Source organism: Talpa europaea (genome assembly GCF_964194135.1).
Source record: "Talpa europaea genome assembly, chromosome: 9".
Lineage (NCBI taxonomy): Eukaryota > Metazoa > Chordata > Mammalia > Eulipotyphla > Talpidae > Talpa > Talpa europaea.
This window is the reverse complement of record NC_140076.1, coordinates 23,521,636-23,543,277: the sequence shown is the minus strand read 5'-3', so window position 1 is coordinate 23,543,277 and position 21,642 is coordinate 23,521,636. Positions and strand designations below refer to the sequence as shown.

At 40.8% G+C, this 21,642-nt stretch overlaps 1 protein-coding gene across 1 annotated transcript; it reads left to right on the top strand.

The window, feature by feature from the left end:
• Nucleotides 1–2,423: 2,423 nt before the first annotated feature.
• RHBDL2 (rhomboid like 2) lies at nt 2,424–20,454 on the top strand (the record flags this gene model as incomplete). The annotated part of the gene is made up of 7 exons (XM_084242031.1): nt 2,424–2,681; nt 5,575–5,723; nt 5,868–5,980; nt 13,537–13,637; nt 15,804–15,864; nt 19,430–19,491; nt 20,275–20,454. The coding sequence occupies exons 1-7, from the start codon at nt 2,436–2,438 to the stop codon at nt 20,452–20,454; spliced, it is 912 nt and encodes a 303-aa protein (XP_084098157.1). The 5' UTR covers nt 2,424–2,435.
• Between the last annotated feature and the right edge of the window lie 1,188 nt (nt 20,455–21,642).

Genomic DNA, 21,642 nt, shown 5'->3' with positions numbered 1-21,642 from the left:
TGCCCATAAATTCGGGTGTGGGAGCAGAAGATAAATAGGAGTGGGAGGCACTGGGGATGTCAGACTGGAAGCAGCACCTGTGAACATCAAGCACCAGATGTTGGAGATAAAATGAATCTGAGAGAGGCCCTGCCCTCAGGGATTGGCACCCAAACAGGTGTGAGGTCAGTGTGCTGGTGACCAACTGAAGAGAGAGGTGAAATCAACATGCTGTCACTAGCCAGTGTGCTTATCTGTTGTGAGAATCTCAAGTAGTTGAACTACATGTGATCCCTTTACTGTACACACCAGGGAGGGAAGCAGACACACCATGAATATGGTTTGACCAAATGAATCAGATATCTTTTGCAACAGTGGAAATACATTTCACTAAAATACCTAATATGGGAGGCCGGAAGTTGTAAAATTTCTGGGAATTTTTAAAAAAAGATTTATTTATTTATGCATACAAGAACTGGGATACAGGCCAGAGGTGTGGGGGTGGGGGTTGAGAGGATTCACCAGAGACTGAGTGGGGAACAGAATAGGCGGAACGACTGAAGTACACTGCTGAGGGGAGCAGCAGGCAAGACAGGAGAGGTCTGCTGCACCATGTGGGTAGCTTGCTGGCCAGGGATCGAACTCATGATGCAGTGGCTGCAGACAGCTTTGCAATTTGCGTCTTAACTCTTTGCACCACCAGGGAGGCCCAAATTTCTGGAAATTTTGAAATCTGGAGAAAAGAGAAAAATTTGAGGGCAGTATAATCCTCATCTTTCTAGTTCCGTTTATAGGTTTAAAGTTGTATTTTTAAAAATGTGGAATTTTATTTCCTCATGAGATGATCAGGTATGATATTTAAATTTGCAGCAGACCTTAGTAATATAGTGTTGGCCATTCTTTTTTTTTTATGATTTATTTATTTATTTATGCAAAGAACTGGAATTAGGTGAGAGGTGCAGGGGGAGGGGAGTTGAGAGGATTCACCAGAGACAGAGTGGGGAGTAGAATGGGCAGATCTACTGAAATACACTGCTGAGGGCAGCAGCAGGTGAGACAGGAGAGGTCTGCTGCGCCATGTGGTCTGCTCCCTGGCCGGGCATTGAACTTGTGCTGCGGTGACTGTGGATAGCTTCTAGCTTCATAGTGCTGTGTCTTAACCCCTTGTACCACCAGGGAGGCCCCTGAAACAACATTTTAAAATTTTTTTAAAAAAAGATTTATTTATTTATACAGGAACTGGGGTACAGATCAGAGGCGTGGGAGGGTGAGAGAATTCACCAGAGACAGAGTGGGGAGCAGAACAGGCAGATGGACCCAAAACACTGCTGAGGTGAGCAGTGGGCGAGGCAGGAGAGGTCTGCTGCGCCATGTGGCAATCTCCCAGGCTGGCCGGGAATCAAATTGGCACTGCAGAGACTGTGGACCTCTTCACAGTGCTGCGCTCAACGCACTGCGCCACTGGAGAGGCCCTGAACAACATTTTAAATGTGCTTAATACCATCAAATTTTCCACTTAAAATCTTTAGAATGGTGAATTTTACATTATGTGTTTTACCATAATTAAAAATATATATAATTTGAGGCTTAGAGAATTTAAGTGATTTATCTAAGATTACTGTACAGCTGATAGGTGGTAGAGTGGTGTTTTAATCCCAGTCATCTGATTCCACTGCTCAAGCTTTTGAAAAACTATTGTGAAATGCTTTATTTTGAATCATTTAGAAAATTTATTTATTTTTTGTGCTAAAAATATTATATTTAGGATTAGCAGCTGGTCTCACTTTAGATGATTCCTAATTTTGTTGGCAACACCCAAAGCATCATAGTCAGAACCAGTGGAAAATAATATACCTTCTTTTCTCCCTCAGATCTGATCGGGATGTTGGCCTTGGCCACCTCAAGGTCATAGAGCTTCATAGCCTGTGCGATCTGGTGCTTACTGGCCTTGGCATCCACAAGGAACACAAGAGTGTTGTTGTCTTCTGTTTTCTTCACACAGACTTGGTGCTCATGGGAACTTGACAATGGCATAGTGGTCAAGCTTGCTTTCCCTGGAGGTGCTCTTCCAAGGATATTGGGGTGTCTTTGGAACCACAGTGTCTTAGGTTAAGAAATATCTTATGCTAATAGTTGAAAGTCAGTGACAGAGGAAAAGGAAGGTGTATCCTAGCTAGTGTTGCCTTCCTAAGACTCCAGTCCTTTCCCTTGGGTGGTAGCAATAGAGGAAACTAGAATCGACCCCTGGGAGTCCTCTCTGGTTATGCACTGGTGGTGAGGGTATGGATCATGTGAGTATTTTGACACTAAATCATTAGCACAGTAAAGGTCTTGGAAATCAATGGTTATGCCAGAGAGTCCAGGGAAGGGCCATGGCTAGAAGACTATAGGGTTGCTGTTTCCCCCTGACATTTATGCCTCTTTCAGGTGGAGCCTGGGAGGGAGGACCCAGGACAATGGCTGCTACTCATTATTTGGAGATGGAGGAGATGAGTCTGAATGCACATAGAGGTGCGAAAGAAGGACTTGAAGAAGAAGAGAAAATGAGAGAGGATAAGGAAGCTAAGGATTCTTTTAAGAGTAAAAAGGTTCACAGGATTGTTTCAAAATGGATGCTGCCTGAAACTGTGCGGACAAGGTACTTGGAGAGAGCAAACTGCTTCCCGCCCCCTCTCTTCATCATCTCCATCAGCATCGCCGAGGTAAATATGCTGGGTAGTGGGCACTGATGAGGCAAACTGGGGGTTTAGATCAGATCTAGATAAGAGACTGGGAGACAGCACATCCCCTCCACCTAACCTTTCCCAGACCTCCTTCCTAGGCTTCTCCTCGCTGCCAGTCACTTTCAGTGAAGAGTTGGGTTTCATTTTTCAAACAAACCCTCTGCCCAGCAGTGATTGTAATTTTAGTGGCTCCATTTTATGTTAGCTGGTGTGAGCTTTGGAAGCTCAAATAATGTTGGGACTGTAAATATATTTGATCTCATGAATCAACTTGGATAGCTCAGGTCTGTCTGGAACCATATGTTTATTTTTTATTTATTTTTAATTTTTAAATAAGATTTATTTATTTATGCATACAAGAACTGGGGTATAGGCCAGAGGTGTGTGGGGTGAGAGGATTCATCAGAGACAGAGTAGGGAGCAGAACAGGCGGATCTACTGAAATACACTGCTGAGGGGAGCAGCGGACGAGTCAGGAGAGGTCTGCTGCGCCATGTGGGTTGCTTCCTGGCTGGCTGGGCATCGAACTCATGCTTCAGAGGTTACGGATAGCTTCACAGTGCTGTGCTTGACCCCTTGCGCCACCAGGGGGGCCCCCAACCATATGTTTAGATGAATTATGGCTGCCTCCAAATTTCAGTAGAAAAACATGGGATCCTGTGATGATGTCTAGTACAGTCAACATGCAGTGTTTTGTTTTGTTTTACTCTGATCTAGTCAGCTTTCTTGCTTTTCAGAAAAGGGTGCAAGATCCAGAGAGATTGGAAGGACCTGGCTGGGCCAGGTCCGAGCTTCTCATGAACCTCATCATACCTAGCTTTTCTACCACAGCATGAAGTGTCAGAAAGGAACCAGCAGCGAATGACCACCTGTGGTTTGTGACTTCAGGGACATTAAGACGTCCCTAGAGTAGTCCTCTTAATTCAACTTCTTTGTCAAGAACTCTATTAGGGTTCTTTAGACAAACAGAACCAGGACACACACACACACACACACACCCACACACACATTATTATCTGCTTCTATGTATCTACCTATCTATCCATCCATCCATCCACCCACCCACATATATTTTCAGAAAGAGACTGATTTAAGAAATTGTTTTATTGATTGTGGAGGCTTGGCAAGTTCACCATCTACAGGGCAGGCCAGTGGATTGGAGAACTAGTGGGTAAGAGCTTCAACTGGCTCTGAAATCAATGGCTGCAAGGATTCCCTTTTCTTTAGAGGAGGTCAGCCTTTGTTCTATCAAGGCCTCAACTGATTGGGATAACGTTGGCCCACAAATGGAGGGTAATCTGCTTTACTCAAAGTCTACTGATTTAAACTCTAATCTCATTTAAAAAACACCTTCACAGAAACTTCTAGGATAGTGTCTGACTAAATCCCTGGATACCACAGTATAGCCAAGCTGACATGAAAAGTTAATTATCACAGGAACATAGCTTCTTATGGCTCAGATAAAGATAAGACTAATATGTGAACATTCCCAGGAAAAGCTTTTGTTAAGCCTGTTTTGATCGGAGGGACTTAGCTCTGATTTTTTAAAAAAATATTTATTCATACAAGAACTGGGGTACAGGCCAGATGTGCAGGAGGGTGAGATGGTTCACCAGAGACAGAGTGGGGAAGAGAACAGGCAGACTGATGAAATACACTGCTGAGGGGAACAGCTGGTGAGACAGGAGAGGTCTGCTGCACCATGTGGGAATCTCCCTGGCTGGTCTGCCCATGGTCCTGTGGCTTGGCTGGCCTGCCCATGGTCCAGTCAACTGTGTGTGTGTGGTGATGTGCTGATGGTGGGGTTGGAGAGAATGGGATGTGGTACAGGGCACAAACATGGCTGCCATAGTCAGTGCGGTGGAGAGGGCAGTTTTACAAAGAAAGGCAATGGGGCAGGTGTTGTGATATTTGCCTCTCACAGAAAGATCAGTTCTTTTATTTTAAAATTTAAAAATAAACCATATGTTGGAATAATTTTAATTTTATAAAAGGGCTACAAATACAGCCCAGGGAGTTCCTGTATATTCTTCACCCAACTTCTCCCTTGGTTAGTGTCTTATATTCCTATGGTGCACTTGTCAAAATGAAACAGTTCACACTGGTGTGTGATTATTAACTAAACTCCTGACTTAATTTTGGATTTTACTAGTTTTTCCATTTATGTCCTCTTTCTGTCCCTTCAGTGCCCTGAAACCTGGCTGTCACATTGCGCTTAGTTGTCATGTGTCCCCAGTCCCTCTCATCTGTGACACTTTCTCAGTCTTTGTTTTTTTGTCTTTGATAGCTTTGAGCACTGGCTAGACAGCCTGTAAAATGCTCTCCCAGCCTGAGTTTGTTTGATGCTTTTCTCATGATTAGACTGGAGTTAAGGGTTTTGAAGAAAACCCTTACACATCACATCAGGGAGTAGGGGACCGCCACATGACAGCCCTGGTGACATTAGCCTTTATCACTTGGCTAAGAGCATGTTTGCCTGGTTTTTCCACTGTGAAGTTATCATTTTCCAAATTCCCTGCTCTCTTCTTTGGAAGCCAGCAAATAAATTTCATGAAGCTTAATTTCATAAAAGTTGTAAATGAAGGACTAAATGGGGGAGGAAAGTGAGTATTTAAGAGGGGAAAGACTCAGAAAGAATCTTTATCATTTGATCCAGGGCTTCTCCTAAACACTAGAGGAAGCAGGCTAGGAACACAGCTATGTGGTCTTCTGTATGGTAGGGAAATTTAGTTCCTGGCATCTTCTGAGCATGTACTATGCAGTGGCCCACTGGACAGCTAAACATTAGAAGCAAAGTTCATGTCCATGGGCATTAATGGGGCACTCTCTGAAGAAGCTGTGGTCAACGTTCACGTCTGCCCTGCTTTGTCAGTTGGCAGTGTTTATTTACTATGCTGTGTGGAAGCCTCAGAAGCAGTGGATCACATTGGACACCGGCATCTTGGAGAGTCCCTTCACCTACAATCCCATGAAGAGGCAGGAAGCCTGGAGGTTTATCTCATACATGCTGGTACATGCCGGGTAAGGAATGACAGTTAAATCCCTGATGTTGGGGAGACTATAAGTAATTGTAACCCCTGACATTTGTTTGGTGCTTTATTAATGATAGGGCACTTTCATGTCCATTATCTGGTTAATATTTGACATCTGCTTTTGTCTCTGCAGAGTTCAGCACATCTTGGGGAATCTTATTATGCAGCTCATTTTGGGTATTCCCTTGGAAATGGTCCACAAAGGTCTCCGAGTGGGGCTGGTGTACCTGGCAGGCGTGATTGCAGGTAATACATATTTACAGTGGACATCTTAGTTAAGATCTATGGCATCCCAGATGTATTAGGAAACTTGATAAACATTAGGGATAAGTTAATTAGACATAAGATAAGCATTTTAGAGATAAGTTGCTGTGCCTGTTCTTGGGTATCTTGATCAAAACAAGTTTTGCATAATTGGAAATTTTAAGGAGTTGGTGCGCAGGTACCTTTATTGGGTAAATGCCTGAAGCTAGATCATGAAGACCTTTATGTGTTAGACTATTGATTTTTGGATGTAACCTCACCAAGTTTGCATGAGAAGAGCTAAGAGAATGAAGAAAAGAGCTAAAGGGGCCCAAAGACTGAGTAGCAGCCAGCAGCATATGCCAGTGAGCTCTAAAATTGAGGGTGTCAAAGGTAATTCATTTTGGAGTAGTCAGAAAATATTAGAGCTCCCATCCATCCATTAATTTATTGAAAATATTAATAAAATTAAACTTGCTGGGATAATTATAGATTTACATGCAGTTTTAAGAAATAAATATCTAGAGGTCTCAGGTACCTTTAACCAGTTACCCGCAATGGCAAGAGCTTACAAAACTATAGCATAGTATCTCTACCAGGATATCTACATTGATATAGTCCAAGCACAAAACATTTCCAACACCACAAGGATTCTTCATGTTGTATTCTTGTAATTATGTTCTCTTCCTTCCCACTAGCGGACCTTCCTTTTCCTATTTATTTCTATAGACTTCTCACTTCAAAAATATTATATAGGGGGGCCTCCCTGGTGGCACAGGGGTTAAGGACAGTGCTATCAAGCCATCGCCAGCCACTGTATCAAGAGTTCCATCCCTGGCCCTCCAGGGAGCTACCCATATGGCACAGCAGACTTCTCTTTCCTTGCCCACTGCTCCCCTCAGCAGTGTGTTTCAGTAGATCCGCCTGTTCTGCTCCCCACTTTCTCTGGTAAATCTTCTCATCTTCCTCCCATGCACCTCTGGCTTACACCCCAGTTCTTGTATGCACAAATAAATAAATCTTTAAAAAAGTTATATAAATGGAATTATGCAATCAATATATATAGTCTTTTGGGGTTGGTTTTCTTCACTCAGGATAATTCTCTGGAGATTTATGTAGGTGGTTGCATATATTAACAATTCATTTTTATTGCTGAGGGTATTCCATGGTATGGATATACCACCACTTGTTAAACTCCTCACTGGTTGGAGGATATCTAGGTTGTTTCCAGATTTTGGCTGGTACTAATGGAGCTGCTACAAATATTTGTCTACATTTTTGTGAACATTAGCACAGACTTTGTGAACATGTGTTAATATTTTTCTAGGATAACTGCCTAAAAGCATATCTGCAGGGTTGTATGGTAGATGAGGTTTACTTTAAAAAAACCCTGCCAAATATTTTTGAGAATGTCTGTTCCATTTTCCACACCTTTCGGCATATAGATAGATATATGCTATATGTGTATAAGTGTTTCAGTTTCTCTACATCATCACCAGCATTTGGTGTTGTGACTAGTTTTTATTTTAGCTATGCTTTGTAATATGCAGTGATAATCTCAACATGATCTTCATTTGTATTTTCCTAATGGCTAATGATGTTGAACACCTTTTCATGTACTTATTTGCCACCTATATGTCCTCTTTAGTGAAATGTCTGTTCATGTCTTTTGCCTCTTTTATAATTACATTTTTCTATTGTTGAATCTTGAGAGTTCTTTATATACTCTAGATCTTACTGCTTTATCAAATGTGTAATTTATATATATCTTCTCTTAGTTTGTGGCTTATCGTTTCCTTTTCTTAACAGGGTATTTCATGGAGCAAAAACTTTTAGTTTTGATGCAGTCCAACTTATTAATTTTTTCTTTTTTTGAATCCTTTTTTTTTAAGATTTATTTATTCATTTATACAAGCACTGGGTACAGTCAGAAGTGCAGGAGGGCGAGAGAATTCACCAGAGCCAGAGCGGGGAGCAGAGCAGGCAGAAGGACCGAAGTACACTGCTGAGGGGAGCAACGGGCAGCAGGAGAGGTCTGCGTGCCATGTGGGACCCTCCTCCGGTGGCCGGGGAGCAGCTGGGGATCAAACCGGCGCTGCAGAGGCTGCGGGCAGCTTCACAACCCAGCGCTCAACCGTTGTGCCACCGGGGAGGTCCTGAATCTTGTTTTTGGTGTTAATGTCTAAGAACTCTGCTGCACCCTAGGTCTTGAAGATTTTCTCCTATGTTAACTTCTAATTTGTAGTTTTACCCTTTGCATTTAAAGATGTGCTTTATATTGAGTTGGTCAACTTTTGTATATGGTGTAAGCTTTAGATTGAGGTGCTATTTGTTTACTTGGATGTCTAATCACTCTAGAACAACCTGTTGAAAAGGCCTATTCCTTCACAGATATATGATTTGTAGGTAGATAAATATATTGCATTGGGCTGCCATAACAAAATACCATACATTGTGTAGCTTAAAACAATAGAACTATATCACCTGAAATCAAGGTATCACCAGGGTCATGCTCCCTCTGAAACCTGTGGGGGATATCCCCGCCTCTCCTAGCTTTTGGTGGTGGTGATGCCCTCCACACATGGAGGGCGTGTCTGTGGTCCTCCTTGGCTCGCTGCTGCCCTCCTTGGCTCACTGCTGCTGTGCTTCAGCCTCCGCCTCCACTGCTCTCTTCATCTGTCTGTCTCTTCTTTTTTTTTTTTAAAAAAAAAAGATTTATTTTTTTATTTATACAAGAACCGGGGTATAGGCCAGATTCGTGGGAGGGTGAGAGGATTCACCAAAGACAGAGCAGGGAACAGAACAGGCAGACTGACGAAATACACTGCTGAGGGGAGCAGCAGGCGCTACAGGAGAGCTCTGCTGCACCATGTGGGACCCTCGCTGGCTGGCTGGGATCAAACCAGCGCTGCAGAGGCTGCGGACAGCTTCACAGCACTGAGCTCAACCGCCTGCGCTACCAGGGGAGGCCCTGTGTCTCTTCTTGTAAGAATACAGTCATATTGGCTGAGTGGAGCTCTGTGTTCCAAGAGGACTTCAGCTTATTCCATCTGCAACATTCTTGTTTCCAAGTAAAGCTACATTCTCAGGTGCTGGAGGTTAGGACTCTAAAATATATATTTTTTGGGAAATATCTGACTTATTGCAGTGCTTTTTTTTTTTTTTTTAACCTATTCCAACTTTGTCAGCCTTGGGGGTTGGCTTAGGAAGCAGGAAGCAGTGATGACACCTGTAAAAAGCTAGGATTGACAAGGCTTAGTGACATACTCCCCTCCCTGCCTCCTACCTGCTTCTGTGGATCCTGTTTTCCAACCTTCTACTTCTGTTCTTGCACATGTCACTTTTACCTGCCCTGGGAAGCTTTGCAATGCTCCATCTTCGACACTCCTGTTTCCCTCCCAGCTTGATTTCAGCGTATGGAGTCAGCTCTGTCCTGGTTTCAGACTAGAGAGAGACATGAGAACGTGAATAACCTGTTCACATCCTCTGCCTGTTTTTGCAATAGCGTCTTGCCAGGTTTCTCTCTAACATTCTTGTCTGTCCTTCATGGTGATGCCCTGGTCACTTTCCTCAAACACAGATTATGTCAGATTTTGCCCTTCCTAACACATTTATAGTGGCCAGAAGAAAGTCAGAATACCTAGGTTGCCTTACATTATCCTCCACTGCCTGGTCCCATTGCCTTGCTTTTCTTTTTTTCTTTTCTTCTTTTTTTTTTTTTTAAGGAAGCATAACCTTCTTTATGAATGTTCAAAAAAGAAATTATACATGGAGTTAGGGGGAAAGGATATGTTTTTTTTATAACCACTTTTTAAAGGTATGACATATACATGTACAAATTTAATGTATATAATGTGAATTTGGAGAGAAGCATACATTGTGAAACCATCACAGTCAATGCCAGCTCCAGAAGTTTCCTTCCACCCCTTGCCTTTCTTGCTTTGTTTTTTTTTCTAGATTCCTTTATAAGTAATACATCTCCATTTTCCATACCCTTGCTCTGGCAAAATGTAGGTCATGCATCAGTGGTGTCGATATCACCTAGAGCTTATTAAAATGCAGCATATTGAATCAGCAGATCCATGATCAAATCTGCATTTAGACAAATCCAAAGGTGATTTGTATCACATGAAGACTGAGAAGTGCTGGTCTGCACCCCAGCCCAGTGTCCTCCACCTGATTGCTCATCAGAATCACCCACAGAGCTGGATATGTCCAAAGCCATGCAGATTCCACCCAGATCTACTGAATCAGAATCTCCGGGGATATGGCCCTGAGATCTGTTTTTTTTCCTCCCTTCTGCTTAGTGTATAATTGACATACAATAAATTGCACACATTTATTTTTAAATTTTTTATTGAGGTAACATTGTATTATAACATTACATAAGTTTCAAGTGTAACCATGCATATTTAAAATGTACAATTTGACAAGTTTTGATATATGTATATAATAATGGAACTGTCACTACAATAAAAATAAAGAACATAATATCCATTATTCTCCAAAATGTGAACAACCCTAGGGAATCCCTCCTTCCTGCTTCTCCCTGGCCCTCCCCTATATTTCCCTGCCAACTACCTTCTGATCTATTTTCTGTCATTACCAATTAGTTCATATTTTCTAGAATTTTTTAATATATGCAGTAATAGAATATGTACTACTTTTTGGTTAGGTTTCTGTCACTCAGAATAAGCATTTTGAGGTTTATCCATATTGTTGTTTGTATCGAAAGTTGCTCCTTTTTTACTGCTGAGGAACATTTCACTGTGTGGAAATGCCACAGTTTGTTTATTATTTTGCTGATGGACATTTCGGTTGTTTCCAGTTTGGGGCTATTACAAATGAAGCTACTATAGATGTTTGTGCATAAGTCTTTGTGTGAACAATTGTTTTCATTTTTCTTGGGTAAATACCCTGGAAATGCAATGGCTGGATCCTATTATAAGGGTATGTCTAACTTTTAAGAAACTGACAAACTATGCCTTAGTTTGTTTTGGAACTCAGTTATCTGGATAAGTTTGATCCTTTCTGGTAAAATTTGCTAAGTGAAACTGTTTTGAGTCATGTTCAATGCTAGTTATTTCCTATTATTAATGCTGTACTTTTGAGTATACTTTGCCCTGTGTTCCCTGATTACAAGGTTTTCTTATTTGGAAAATTACTCAGCCTTTCTGGGGGCTGTGTGAGCAACAGGTCATCTTCCTCTTACTCCTTCTTGGTTCACTCCTTGGTTTGGGCAATTTTGTTACATGTTCCTCTTTGTGTAACCCTCTCCTCTTTAAACTCTGTCCTGTGAGCTTTAGTTGAGGAAACTATCTTATCATCTTAAATTTTACTGTGTTCTGCTTGAATTCCCCTTCAGGCACTGCAGCCTATAATCTCTCTCAAGGCAGTAAGCCAGCAAGTGGACAACTTATTTATTTTTACTCTAGGGTTCACTGTCCTTTGTTGTCTGATGTCCAATATCTAGAAGGCCATTGTTTATTTTTTTTTTTTCTAGCGCTTTACGCTGTTTCAATCAGGTGGGTAAATCTTACCCTTGTTACTCCATTATGGCCAGAAGCAAGCATTTTTGTCTGTATTTTATCTTTTTTTTTTTAAAGACTATTTATATAAGAACAGGGGTACAGGCCAGAGATGCGGGAGGGTGAGAGAACCCACCAAAGTCAGAGCGGGGAAAAGAATAGGCAGATGGATCAAAAACACTGCTGAGGGGAGCAGCAGGCAAGACAGGAGAGGTCTGCCACACCAAGTGGGTATCTCCCTGGTCGGCCGGGATTCAAACCCGCACTGCAGAGGCTGCGGACAGCTTCACAGCGCTGCGCTCAACCCGCTGAGCCACCGGGGAGGCCCTGTATCTGGATTTTAAAAATAAATTACATATATGACAAAGATGCAACTACCCCATCAAATTCAGGTTAACATCTGAAAACCACTATTCTACCCATAAAAAAGAAAACCACTGCCGTAACCCTATTAAATGACTTCTCTCCGATCTCAGTCATCCATATTCCTTTGTGTCTGTGTCTTTGCCTTTCTACTTTCCTATGTCTTGAATACCTTCTTGCGTTTCCAAATCTTTTAGATTCCTCAGAGTTTTTTTTTTAAAGATTTATTTATTTTTATACAAGAACTGGGGTACAGGCCAGATTCACGGGAGGGTGAGAGGATTCACCAGAGACAGAGCGGGGAACAGAACAGGCAGACTGATGAAATACACTGCTGAGGGGAGCAGTGGGAGCAATAGGAGAGGTCTGCTTTGCCATGTGGGATTCTCTCTGGCTGGCTGGGTTCGAACCCGTGCTGCAGAGGCTGTGGACAGCTTCACAGTGCGGCGCTCAACCACCTGTGCCACCAGGGAGGCCCGATTCCTCAAAGTTTAATACAAAGACTCTTAGAGAAGCAGAATTATTTTCCAGTGAAAAAGTCATTCCTTCCTATGTGCTTCCATAGCAAATTTATTATACTTTTTATTTTTCAAGTTTATTACATTTTTTCATCAGAGTAGTTGTTAAAATATGCATCTTATGGTAATTGTTTGCTCATCCGATTATAAGCTCCCTAGGGTCACTTTGTCTTTTGTGTATAAAATAGGTATTGTATTGTATCTTAGGGAATGAAGGAGGGCTTTAAAAGCAAGAGACCAAGTAATAAGCAGTACAGAGAGAACATCTTAGAGTTTTAAAGGTTGTTTTAAAGTTTTGTGTTGGTTTATATGATCTAAGATGGGGTAAGCACATAGATTTTGTTTTGTTTGGTAAATCTGATTGAATGGTATGTTGAGAAGGATTCTGAGGCCACATCTTGACTCTGTGAGAAAGTTGCCATTAGATAATAAAAAGTTAGAATATCTCAGGTATTTTTGACTAAATGTGTGGGATATTTTGACCAAATAACTAACATATATAATTCATGTCTGGCAGGGTTTTAAGTGTGATGCACATATCAGTTCCTTTCCTTCCCCTGGCAATCCATGGAGGTCAGTTCTTTTAAAACCCCATTTTCTAGGTAAGGAAATTAAGGCACACAGAATTAAGAAACTTACTCAAGTCACAGACCTAGTAATTCTGGCTCCAGAGACAGTGCTCTTGTCATCAAAAATTTTATGTTTCAGAAAAATTGAGGTAGCTAGCACTCATCGGTATAATTCTGTATATGGACAAAGTTAATTTGCTGTTTGTCAATAACAATGATCCAAGCTCCCCACATTTTTACCTTAGATTACAAAGATTTATCTTTTTTTTGTAAAGATTTATTTATTTATGCATATAAGAACTGGGGTACAGGCCAGAGGTGTGGGGGATGAGAGGATTCACCAGAGACAGAGTGGGGAACAGAATAAGCAGATCTATTGAAATATACTGCTGAGGGGAGCAGCAGGCGAGACAGGAGAGGTCTGCTGTGCCATGTGGGTAGCTCCCTGGTTGGGGATCGAACTCATGCTGCAGTGGCTGCAGACAGCTTCATAGGTTGCATTTTAACCCCGTGCACCACCAGGGAGGCCCTACAAAGCTTTATCATTTATGATTTCTGATCTGTTGCTTTTATTTCTTTAGGATCCCTTGCCAGCTCCATCTTTGACCCACTCAAATTTCTTGTGGGTGCTTCAGGAGGAGTCTATGCTCTGATGGGAGGCTATTTTATGAATGTCCTAGTGGTAAGAACTTTGGGAACACAATCTATGGACCCCTTTAAAAAAAAAAAACAAAAACTGGTATTTGCTCCAGGAAACCTTCACTTACCAAATTTATGAGCACTCTTTTTCTTTTAGAGAATTGTAGAAACACCAGAGTTTTCCTTTCATATTTTATCTTTATTCTGCCCCCCATCTCAAAAGTTATGGTTACTAAATAAAATCTTATTTAATTTTTAATTTTTATTGAATATTAGTTTAAAACATTATATAGAATTCAGGCATACATTCCATACCTGCATGTGCATTATGAATGCCACCTAAATAAAATTTTACATTGAAAAATAGAAAGTCAAAGTTCTGATGATAGTATCAGTTAACAGTTGCTATATATCTTTTCAGCCCTTTTTCTCTGTGTATTCACAATCCTACCAATATTAATGCTACAAAATGGAATCAGCCTTACATATGCTGTTCTACATCGTAACATAGAGCATCCTGACCCAGGTTTGTACATAGAAGCCCACCTCAGGCTTTTTAAATTTTCTGCAGTACCTGCTGTATAGGTGGATCATGATTTATGGACTCCTTCACTGAAAAAAAATTGTATTGATTCTAGCTGTTCAGATTTACAAATAATGCTATTAGAAATGTTCTTTGACATTTGTTTTTTTCCATTTGTGTTTTTTTTTTTTTGGTAGGATAAATTCCTAGAAGTGTATTTAATAGATGAAGGATTTAAATTTTCATAGTGATGTCAAACAGCACACCATTGTACATTCTCATGGAACAGTGTGTGAGAATGCCAACCACTTTTTAAAACAGGCAAAAATCGTAACTTGCTTTTAATCCTTTAACTATGAAAGCATACTTAAAAATTTTTCTCCTAGAGGCAGTATAAAATTATGAAAACTTTTCCAAATATAGAAGTCATTTAGAAAAATGATTTTCAAACTTCGGGTTGTAACCCATTAGTGGCTGTGTGCTCATTTTTAGGGACTGTGCCCAAAAATTAAACAAAAAGAAAAGAAAGTGTTATGTTAGCAATACCACTGATAAAGAAAAGAGAGTGATAGAGCAGGCTGTGGGATGCAGGATGCTGCTTAAGAGCAAGATCCTGGCCTTTTTATTGATAGAGAAGGGTGGGTTAAACTGAACACTGGATTTTGGGCTTCAGGGAGAGCAATGATATACATGCGCTCATGGCTCCAATCTTATTAACAAGGCATTCCTCTGATCAGCCCCTGGGGTGCAAAGCATATCAGTCACCAGCCCCCTGGCATTCCCAGCCAAACCTCGGGGCTGTGTACTTATTGCCCAAGGGCGATCAAGTATCCTGCTCTCTGTCTAACTTGAAAGGAGCTTTATATGCTCTACCCACAAATGAGAAAAAGACAAAAAAAATCCAGTATGTATCAGGGTAGTAAGGGTAAATATTGTTTTATTGTTTATTATAGGATTGTTATGGATTGGATTATTTCTACTGTAAGTCACAGTCACAACAGTTTGAAAACAGTCAATTTAGAACAAATGTAGCGATTTCAGCATCTTTACTCCTTGGAAAGAGTTAGTAACTGAAACTGATAGGAAAAGTAACTCAATCAATTAAAATAGAAGTGTCTTTCTGACTCAGTTCTCTAGTTACACACCAGGTTGCTGTGAGCTAGATGGAAAGTTAAAATCAATGTCTATTTACCCAACATTTTCAATTTTTTGACAATTACCTCAAAAAACTAAGGTAATACTGAATTTTAGTAAGTCTTTGCTAACCCCTATACAGAAAGAGGATAGAGAAATATCAAGTGAACATTAACCAAAACTAAACAAAACCAACCTGGGGAATATTTCATCAGACTTAGTTTTGACAGCATTTTTTTAAAATCTATTGATGCATTAAGTGTTGATCCTAAATTACTTTATATTTTGGTTATGTACTGCTAATAAAATTGTGTCTAGTTTCTCCCATGGGATGAAATACCATGTTGCCTTTTGTTCTCCAAAGTGTAACAGCATTGTACTTCCTAAAGGCATTTGAAAACTGAGCTGTTACACCAGTGCATTGATTTGTAATTATTTACCACTCCAACTTGATTTTAAGTGAACAAGGAGATGAAGAGGGAGTAAGGTTGAGGTTTCATTTGCCAATAAAGATAAAGAGCTTATATTAGTGTTATTTATCTCTTTTGCAAGAATTTTCGAGAAATGATTCCTGCCTTTGGAATTGTCAGACTACTGATCATCGTCCTTATAGGTAAGTTTGTTCTGTGAACATTTCACACTTCAGTTTTATGGGTTGTTGGATCTTCGGAAGGTCTTCTCATATTTCCTAAGCACTAAAATGTAGAATGATGGCTTGCCTAGAAACAGAATGAATTGGCTGCCTTCATTACTCTAAGCAGAAAGATGGAGTTTTAGCTGCATCTGAAGTATGGTAGATTTCTGCCTAGTGACAGGCCATACAGTGGAGAAGAAAATAAAAGCAAAGTCAGGGCCAGTAATTTGTTTCTAGAACTGCTCCAGCTAAAGCTGTATACACACAGGGCATGGTGGGGAGGTGGGTGGAGAGGGTGAGGTTTGGGGGGGTGGGAATGTAAGGGGAGTAGGGAGGTGGGGGGGGCATAGGCTGACCTGTCAGACTTGAAGGCAAGACAGAGGTGACATTTGATAAAGCCTAATGTTTTGACTGTCATATGGTAAAGAAAATTTTGCTAATTGGTATCAGGAGTTCAATTATCTCTATTGTTGGAAGAGGGACTACTGCCTCTGAGGAAAGAGACTCAACTGAGTTTGTGAACAGCCTAATGGTAAAAACAATAATTCACTCTGAGAGAAAGGAAATCACTTGTTTACAGTTTATACCATTTTGTAAATAAGTTTTTTTTTTTTCCATAAGAAATTCAGTGAGTGAATGCTATGAGTGTGGAGAGGCAAGCAGGCAAGTGGCTAAGGAGCAGAGCAGAGCTGCTGCCTGACTTGCCAACCAGAGCAGAGATAAATCCTTGGATGAAAATGTTGTTTCTTAAGTCACCTGGGCCTCCAGTCAGTCTGCTTCTCTTCTGTGATGATGGATGGCTTTTGTAAAATGAGTGTCAAACCCTTGATGGAGAAATGGTCTTAATACTCTTAATATGCCTCAGTGTTGGAATAAAAACCCCTTGCTCATGCACAGGGAAGCGCCAAAGATAGCTTATGTAACCTTACATCATTTTTGAGGTAAGTGATATGTCACTGAGTGATTATATTCACAGACATCTTACAGGGTAGACAGGACCAACTAGCCGACACTCACCTGTCCCACTTCCTGGTAAACATCTCTTCTAAAAGCTCTTTGCCCTAGTTTGCCCACTGTTGAAAATGAGGCAAGTTAAAACACATACCAGATTACTAAAATACAAGTACATTTTCATTTTAAATATGTCTCCTTGGGAAAAATGTGTCCAGGTTTTTTTTTTTTTGTTCAAATGCTAAGTATTCTTGGGCCTCCTCAGTGACGCAGCAGGTTGAGGACAGCACTGTGAAGCTGTTTACAGCCTCTGCAGTGCGGGTTTGATTTCTGGCCGGCCAGAGATATTCCCACATGGTATGACAGACCTCCCCTGCCTTGCCCGCTGCTCCCCTCAGCAGTGCTTTTGGTCTGTCTGCCTGTTCTGCTCCCCACTCTGTCTCTGGTGAATCCTCTCACCCTCCTACGCCTCTGGCCTGTACCCCAGCTATTGTATAAATAAAAAATAAATCTTAAAAAAATGCTAGGTATCCTTAATTGTGAAGGACAGTTGACCTGGAGGATCTCCATCATCAAGCTTTTATTTGTTGGCTGTGTATTCTAGCAAAGCTCAGTAGCTTCCCTTTGGAAAAATCTCATTTTCATCCATCAAAAAAGTCTATTTAAAGGGAAATCTTTTAAAATGAGTATCAGTTTTTTAGTAAGGACAATGATTTGTTTTATGAGAATAAGGGCTTCTTTTTAGGTGAGAAGACATATCTCCATTTAGACACTGCCACAATTTAGAAGCAAACTTCCCTAGGAAGCAGTAAGAGCCAGGCAGAGGTATGTCGGACAGGGACAAGATAAGAGAGAAAAGGAATGGAGAAACTGACATGCGAAGGTTATAAAGACTTCTCTAGAGGAGGCTTCTGTCCTGGAAGATTAAACCAGAGTAACTGTTTTCAATAAGTCAGTGCTGCTAGTTCTGGCAGTAGTTTCAAAAAGTTCTACTTTCCTGGCCCAATCTCTCTGTGTTATTTATACTGTATCAGGAAGTGCGAACCATGATTAAAATACCATACAGCACATTTATCTAGCATTTTGTGTAATAGTCACGTACAATTAAATTGAGTACTTGACTCGACCTCAATTCCTGTCCAGTGACTTCAGGGTCAATACTGTATTCAACGGAAAGCGAGCCAGAACACATGATCCTGGTGCTATTTTCCCAAAGGCAAGGACTCCGTCTTTTTGTCTACTAGGACACGGTGGCTCATGAACAAGAGCGCAGGGAACTAGGGTGGAATGCGACAGCTGTATGAGATGTTTCCAAGTGCCGGCACATGTCTGGCAGAGTTCTAGGCCAAGAAGCCCCAGAAGCGCTTTTGCAGCACAGAGCTCACTGATTTGAAGAATGTCTAAGTTTGATTCTTGCTGTCCATTGGAGACTGTGGACTCATTTCTTTTCTTGGCCCACCTTCAGTACTCCTGATAATTAGAGGCAATGAGTGTGGTGGGTGAAAGTGGAGTTTCCCAACAGATTCAAGTCCTGTGCCTGCCTCTGAGCTGTGTGGCCTGGGGCAAGTACTTCAGCTCTGTTTCTTGATTTCTTTATATATAAAAACGTCTCACTTGGATTGCTGCACTAGTGTAATCTGGCTTGTCTTCCTGTTCCTGTGCTTACTCCCGCGTAGTCTGTTTATTTAAAGCAGCCAGAATGGTCATTTAAAAACATGCTGTGTCACTCAAAAACTTCCAAAGACTTCCTATCACTCAGAAGAGGTCAAAATCTTTCCTGTGGCCTGTAAGTCCCCTATACGATCTGTCCCTTGCTACCTGTTTGATCTCATTCCCTATCCCTTTGATTCCTAACTTTAGTCCAGAATCACCTGGAGGTCTTATTAAAACACAGAGCCCTCCCTTTGCTGTTTCTGGTTCAATACATCTGGGGTGTGCTTGAGAATTTTAATTTCTAATAAGTTCCCAGGTGGTGGTGCTGCTGCTTCTCTTGGCTGCTGCCACCGCTGGCGTTATACTTTGCAAACCACTGAGCTGGGCAGATCAACTGCTTTGGTATTCTAAAACACTAGGCATATTCCTGCCACAGGGAGTTTGCACTTGTTCATCCCTCAGCCTGAAAGACTTCTTTCACCTGGAGAATGACTTGCACATTCACTTCCATCAAATGTCATCTTCTCAGTGTGGTTCTCCCTGACTACTAAAATGTACACCCTACTCCCAGCATTCCCTATTCTCCTTAGCACCATGACAAACTGTATGTTTTACTTCTTTGTTTGCCTCACCCTACCAGACCATCAGCTCTATGGGACAGGGCTGTCTGCTGTGTTCATTGTTATATCTCCACTGCCTAGAATAGTGCCTGACACTAGAATACAATCAATAAATACTGGATGAATAAATATGCAAAATGGGAAAATGGTAGTATCTAGTTCACAGGGTTGTCTATTAATGAGAGGTTAAAGCATGTTAACACATGTCAGAACAGCACCTGGCACAGAAGTAGTCTCAGTATATGTTAGCTGCTACTACTTCTGGAGAGGGAGCAGAAACACATGGTGCTGGAGCTTTATCAGGTTGTTTTTCCTTCTAGTTGGGTCAGACATGGGATTTGCTCTCTACAGGAGGTTCTTTGTCCCTGCAAGCGGGTCACCGGTGAGTTCAATTTATTATTTTCTGATGAAAAATTGTTTACCTATCATATCAAGAGCTGAGAAGTGTCATTAAATGGGACAATTCTGTTATGTAGGTCATTCAGATTGCCATTTGGAAATTAAGAAAATTCCCAAGAAAATCAGACTTTTACTTAATTCTCATAGCCCTGACCAACTGGCTCAACTTCTCTGCAGCTGCCACATTGTATGGTCGCTGTTTCAGAGCAGGAGGGAAGGGACTGCATTGTCCACAGCGAGTAAAAAGCAAATTGAAAATTAGCAATGAAAACTTGGATCCAGATGGCTTTAAATATAAAGAAACCTGACAAAAGATTTCCAGTTTTATTGGAATCAGCCTGAATTTGGTAGTTTCTGAGTATTTATTTTGTTTCATCTATGCTTTAATTCTGACATTCCATTTGTGTGGGGTCAGATTATGCTCCCATAGAGATCCATCACAGCAACTCAACTCTTACTCTCTTGGCTGGCACTGTGCAGAAATAACATAAATGTGATGATACTCAAGGGAAATGAGGAACAATGGCTCTTTCTGGGTAGTTGGAGCATCTGTGAAATGAAATTTTTTAGTTTTTCATGTCTTAGAACATTTCCTTCTATGTGAACACAAGGCTTTGTGGCTCTTTGCCTTATTTACTTCCTTGTTATTTAGAATTTTAAGACTTGTTTGACTGTGATGGTATTTGTTTTTGAGTTAGAGAGATACAACTGAAATATGCAAGTAGTATTTTCATCACTTATTTCCATTCCTCTCCCCCCTCCCAAGGTGTCTTTCGCAGCTCACATTGCAGGTGGATTTGCTGGAATGTCCATAGGTTATACTGTGTTTAGCTGCTTTGATCAGGCACTGCTGAAAGATCCAAGGTTTTGGGCAGCAATTGCAGCTTATTTAGCTTGTGTTTTATTTGCTGTGCTGTTCAACATTTTCCTGTCTCCAGCAAACTGACCTGCTCTATCATAAACCAATTAATAAAGAGAGCCATCTGGGAAAAAAGCTGGAGAATCTATGAAGAAACTGAGAAGTGCCAGCAAATGCAGGGCAAAGCACCACTCAGGTCTTCAGTTCCAAAGACTGTTTATAAAAGGACTTACAGTTTAAGGAAGGGGTTTCTGAATACTAAGGGTGGGAATGAAGAGGAAGAGAAAAAAGGGAAGTGAAAATTAGAGATTAGGTCTTTTCCAGGCATTGGGTGCACATGTATGTGGCCTCTTAAAGGGACGATATATTCTGCAGATTGCTTACTAGAATCCATAATTCTGTACTATGCTGACAATAAACACTTTTCATATCTGTGTCAGACTATTAATAATCACTTTGGATCACTGTTTGAATTGATTGATCATTGTTTGAGGTGCTTTGTAGAAATTAGTGCTAATCTTTTTAACAACCCAGAATGGTAGTTATTACTCTGTATCTTAGAGTATGTGGAGACTCTTTAAACAAATCAAGTAATTTGTCTAAGAAAGGGCAGAATTTATGGTACATTGAAACCCCACACTAGGTCTAACAGTGCTGTGTTCCCCGAACATTGAAGGTTAAGAGCATTATAGGAGCACAGTGAGGCCTTATTTAACATTGTCAGTAGGTTTTTAGAAGCTGGGGCTTTAAGAAAAGCTGCAGCTCTTTGAATAACATTAACTTAGTGAATTTTGTTTTTTCTCATAACATTATAATGAAAAAACCTTGAACAAAATGATGTTATTGGAGGACCAGTAGTATAGGAATAAACATTTCTGTGGGTGTGCCATGAATAGTAGACACACCTTACAGACGAAGAATGAGAATTTTCTGGATTGTTAAAGGTTTTAAGAGTGTGTCTAGGACTCCAAGGAACCTGGACTCTGGATTCTCATCCATAAGATTCTCATTCTTCACGTTGCTCTCCTCAGAGCAGGCGGGACTTATTTACAGAGGTAAATTGTCATATCTGAAAGCTTGAAGCTCATGTCCTTTCTTTGCAGACAACGCAGATTGTTGGACATTCCTTTCCAAAATAGTGGTTTTGGGTAATCCAAGCACAGGAAATAACATTTTTTTTTCTTTTATCATCATTGTATTTTATTTAGAAACACCATCTAGACATGTTGCTGTCTTCTGAAAGGAGCATACACACTTCATTCGATAAAGTGAGAA